The 4,571-nt window shown below is 39.5% G+C and overlaps 1 protein-coding gene across 1 annotated transcript; it reads left to right on the top strand.

Moving 5' to 3' along the window:
* The first annotated feature begins 2,519 nt into the window (after positions 1-2,519).
* On the top strand, positions 2,520-3,777 carry LOC106814837. Its single transcript, XM_014819196.1, has 2 exons — positions 2,520-2,833; positions 3,606-3,777. The coding sequence occupies exons 1-2, from the start codon at positions 2,535-2,537 to the stop codon at positions 3,775-3,777; spliced, it is 471 nt and encodes a 156-aa protein (XP_014674682.1). The 5' UTR covers positions 2,520-2,534.
* Positions 3,778-4,571: the final 794 nt, after the last annotated feature.

Here is a 4,571-nt window from a genome sequence, read left to right as displayed (position 1 = left end):
CGCGCGTTTGTTGACATATTAGCTTTGTGACGTCAGGATGAGCGGAGTTCGCGCGTTCTGCGATGGTAACCTCGTACTTTCTCAGAATTTCTCAAGGTGCATGGAACATTTTACCAATTTAGTCGTGTCAGTTAGTCATGGATATGTCGCAGTAAGTACTAACAGTAGATATTTCACATACGTTCACCCATTTTTCACATCTGTCAGGCGGTCACTCATTGTGAAAAATAGAAAAACGATGATTTCTCCGTTTCGATTTCTCACATAGTAGCCGATGTATAAATGGATATTTCTCGGTGATTACAACCCGGATTAATTAAATTTTACACTCGTTTTAATGGTAACATATTGCTGTGAAGAAGGCGTCAGGGATTGTTATTAAGTGCCGTATTATATTAGTTATGTCTCTTTATTCGCTAAAATTTTCAATTCTAACACACAACTTGATTTTTAAGCAGTTTTTTTCAGTTTTCTCGGTAAATATAAAAATTTAAAAAAAATCCAGACCCACTATTTTGGTCCATATTGTGCTTAACATGTGGCAAAAATTTTGTATCCTCACTTTTTCTGGTAGTTGAGAAATATCCAAAATACCATTTTTACATAAAAATTCAAAATTTGTGTGGTAACATAATTAGGTGCTGGAAATTTCATGAAATTTTTTGGCTTGAGCATAGAGATATATCTCCTCTATAAATAAAACAAGTGAATGATTCGATTCATTTGCCAATAAACGTTTAATCTTCACTAGAGCAATACCCGTGCAAAAGGTGGAGAGTATCCTTAACTAACGTTATTTCAACGTTGCCAGGACCCCATACAATAACGTTATGTTAACGTTACATGAAAACGTTTTTACAAACGTTTAGACAACGTTATAAAACCCCTACACATTTACGTTATATAAACGTTACAAAAAACGTTATAACAACTTTTGCATAACGTTATGAAAACGTTATGATAACGTTTTTGTGTTAGCTGCGAAGTGTAATCTTAGCGTTATAACATTAGTAATATAATAGTAGCCGCAGCAAAAGCACTAACTTCTTCAGCGACATGAGAACAGAAGAGAAAATAAAATAAATAATTTTAGCATATACATACCAGTGTTTCTCTCCTGGTCTCTCCTTCTCTTCTCTGCTCGTCTCTTCTATTCTCCTCTCCTCTCTTCTATTCTCCTCTCCTCTCTTCTATTCTCCTCTCCTCTCTTCTATTCTCCTCTCCTCTAGGCTCTCCTCTCTTCTCCTTCCGTCTCCTCTCTTCTCTTCTCTTCTATTCTCCTCTCCTATCTTTTCTTCTCTGGCTTTCTGGTTTTCAGGTTGGTACATACAAGTTGGTAACGATGTAACGTGCACTCTACTGAGAAATATCGAAATGTAACAACTATACATAGGTAAGTGAATGCTGTTATCATAACTCTGTGTACTGTGTACGTTATCAACTTCCGATTACTGATTGGCTTTGCTCTTTGGTAAGATTTCAGCCTGACGCAGCAAAATACCACAAAATGGGCGCGCTTGTACCCATACGAGTCGCATGATGTGATAACGGGGGTTCTTGAGCAGAAACGCAAGAGTTGTAAAACAAACAATGTTCAAATGTCGCTTTGCAGTTTTCCATTCAGCGATACGAAAAGAATAATTATTATTTGCAAGCGTGCCACGCCGCGGAAACGTGTTTCTATACATGTAGGCTTATAAATTTTGCATTTCTTTTTGCGAAACATCTCTTATCTATCTCGCCACTTGGTGAAATGACAGCGTATACGTAGTCACGCCATCCACGCACGCACGCACGCCACGCACGCACACTTGCACCTCCGCTCGCGCACGCACGCTGCAACATTCGCTGCGGATGCCCGAACGTAGCCCAAGAGCCACTTTTTGCCACACTGCCATTGTGGTTTATATAACGTGGTTGCCAATAAATTACATTTGAACGAGCATCATATAAGTATAAAACAAGCTTTTTTAATTAGTTGAGGGTGTAGCAACGTTGTTGTGTAATATCTTGCTCTAACACGCCTACCTCACCCAGTATGTGTCTGTGTACATAAAATATGGCACGATACACCAGTATGTGGGAGACATTTATCTATTTAATATAATTAATAATTAATAGCCAATTATAGCCAATCAATATTTATTGGTAGATGCTGGACGAAAGCAATAGGAGTTTGTACTTGAGTAACACCTTAATCATTTTCAGAGCACCCATCTGCAAAAACTCGAATGTGACATAAATACTGTAGCTTATTGGGGTGGTTGTCCGGGGGTGATTGTCCGCGCCGTTGATTGTCAGGGGGTGATTGTCCGGGAGTGATTGTCCGGGGGTGATTGTCCGGAGGTGATTGTCCGGCGGTGATTGTCAGGGGGTGATTGTCCGGGGGGTGTTGTCCGGGGGTGAGTATTCCAGGGGTCCTTGTCCTGATACCAAATGAATGTGAAGAAGATTTTATTGCTTTAGTTTTCCGTACCATAACCAGGTACTACATCAAGATTACATTAATTTCAGGTGATGTAAACCGCTGGCCAATGAAACCAGAGTTGGTTCATGCGGACGTGTTCCCAAGCGAACATAGCCCTGCTACAGTCGACAAGGCTTGGAATAAATTCGACCAGGTGGCACGAAACCTCATCAAATATGGCTACGACGATCAATTTATCGAGGCTGAGATGTTTGTAACTAAGCAGGGCGATGTACACTTGATGGAGATCAATGGAAGAACTATCTTTACTGTGCATAGATCATCTTATGTCCTGAACAACGGTGACATGGTGGCTGCAGTAGTCGACATTGCCACGGGCGTACGTCCTACACCACCAACCTATAAGTACGAAGTGCTTATGTGTTAATTAATTATAGTGCTGGTCAAAGGTCCGAGAAAGGTGTTAAAAGAAAAGTACGGAAGGTGTGATGAATAATGGAATAATACAGAGTTCTTCCCGTGTAGTCATGCATAGGGGGAAGTTATATAACTACTATAGGTTGCAGCTTGCAGCGTAGTTTACCCTTTTCTAGCCAACAGCAATGATTATTGTCAACAACACAAAACTTTAAACCAGTTGTTTGTCAAATGACCATATCCGTATTATTTTACATTAATCTAGTACAAGGAACTTACAAATATATGAGTATATCAATGTGATCCGTTATGCAATTAAAGATTAGAGTTTGATTTATGTGTTTCGTAATTCCAAAAGCTTCTTAATGTAAACAAAGACCAGGGCCGTAGGCTGAGCAAATTCCTAGGGGGGGGGCAAAATTTTCTGACTCAACTTTGTAATGATGAGCGATGGGCGCAGCTCTTGATCGACATCCATAATGTGCTAGGGGTGGGTCTGAGCCAAGGCTTTCACGGTTAATTGACCAAAAAAATTAGGTTAGGGTTATTTCTGATTATTAGCCAAGCTTATTTTTTAATTTTGCTGCAAAATCTAGGGGGCAGCTTCCCTAACTTGCACCGTCAGGCTACGGCCCTGAAGCCGCCACATGCCGTGCATCAAATGAACGATACATACATCGTCATGCAACACTGTGTTGACCAAAAAAAGCAAACAAGTGAACATTCAGATAATGTACTAATATATATTTTTTCTACACAGCGGAAAGCGAACTGGCCTACTCTACTTGTCTATACTCGAGTCTGGGAGGCTAGGTGAAATAATTGACATGGAATTCTACAATTCTCCGACTGCACTGGACCTGTGTGATCCCGTGAAGGAAGACATGTATGTTGATTGCTCACGTTTTAACGTCAGTTGTCTCCGTTGTTAACTCACTTAATGTGTCAATAACCAGTCTTAAGTTTTTTTTTATTATAAGCAATGTAAACGTCTTTTGTTGCCACGGATGTTGTTAGCTTGATGAAGGCAGGAACACCTGTGGTTTTTAGAATCTCCGACATTGCCGCATCACTCCTGTCAGCGCATGCGCGCAGGTCAACAAACTTGAAGGGAATCGGGTCTGGATCAATAAGCTGATAGGTGTAATACTTGTTGAAGCAGTAAAACTCTGACATCAATGATGGACCACAAAGGTTAGGAAATTCTTTCGTGACAATATATGCAATAATTGTTGGTGCGTCGTCGTAAGTGAAGATACCGATGACTGTATTCATGCGGATGAACTGTTCCAATTCTTCCATTTCAAGTGGCTTAATGTCGTTGTTTTTATCACCAAACACACTGAAAATGTGCATAGAGAACTTGTCGCGAAATTTCTCCATGTATTTAGCGATTTCAGGCTTTAAGAAATACTCGTCGTTCACCAATAACTTATTGTCGTGATTTTCTCTTGCTTGGTTCATGATGTTTGCTGCTAGTAGAAAATATTTATAATCTCAGTACCATTACTGTGTTCTCTGTCTCATATATTATCAGCTAATCATACTTTTACACGATCCTAGTAATAGGTTGTGTATTAAAATGGACTAAAGATAAAACTACCCAGGTGTTGACCCACTACACCCACTACACAATTTCTTAGTTTAATACAGACTCTAATACGATAATTTGGATCTAAAAAGATTGTTTATGCGTAGCTGAATTTGAGATATATATATATATATA

This window comes from Priapulus caudatus, unplaced genomic scaffold (assembly GCF_000485595.1).
Source record: "Priapulus caudatus unplaced genomic scaffold, Priapulus_caudatus-5.0.1 Scaffold988, whole genome shotgun sequence".
Taxonomy (NCBI): Eukaryota; Metazoa; Priapulida; class Priapulimorpha; order Priapulimorphida; family Priapulidae; genus Priapulus; species Priapulus caudatus.
Note: the sequence above shows the minus strand (reverse complement) of the source record. Positions and strands in the feature narration are given on the sequence as shown.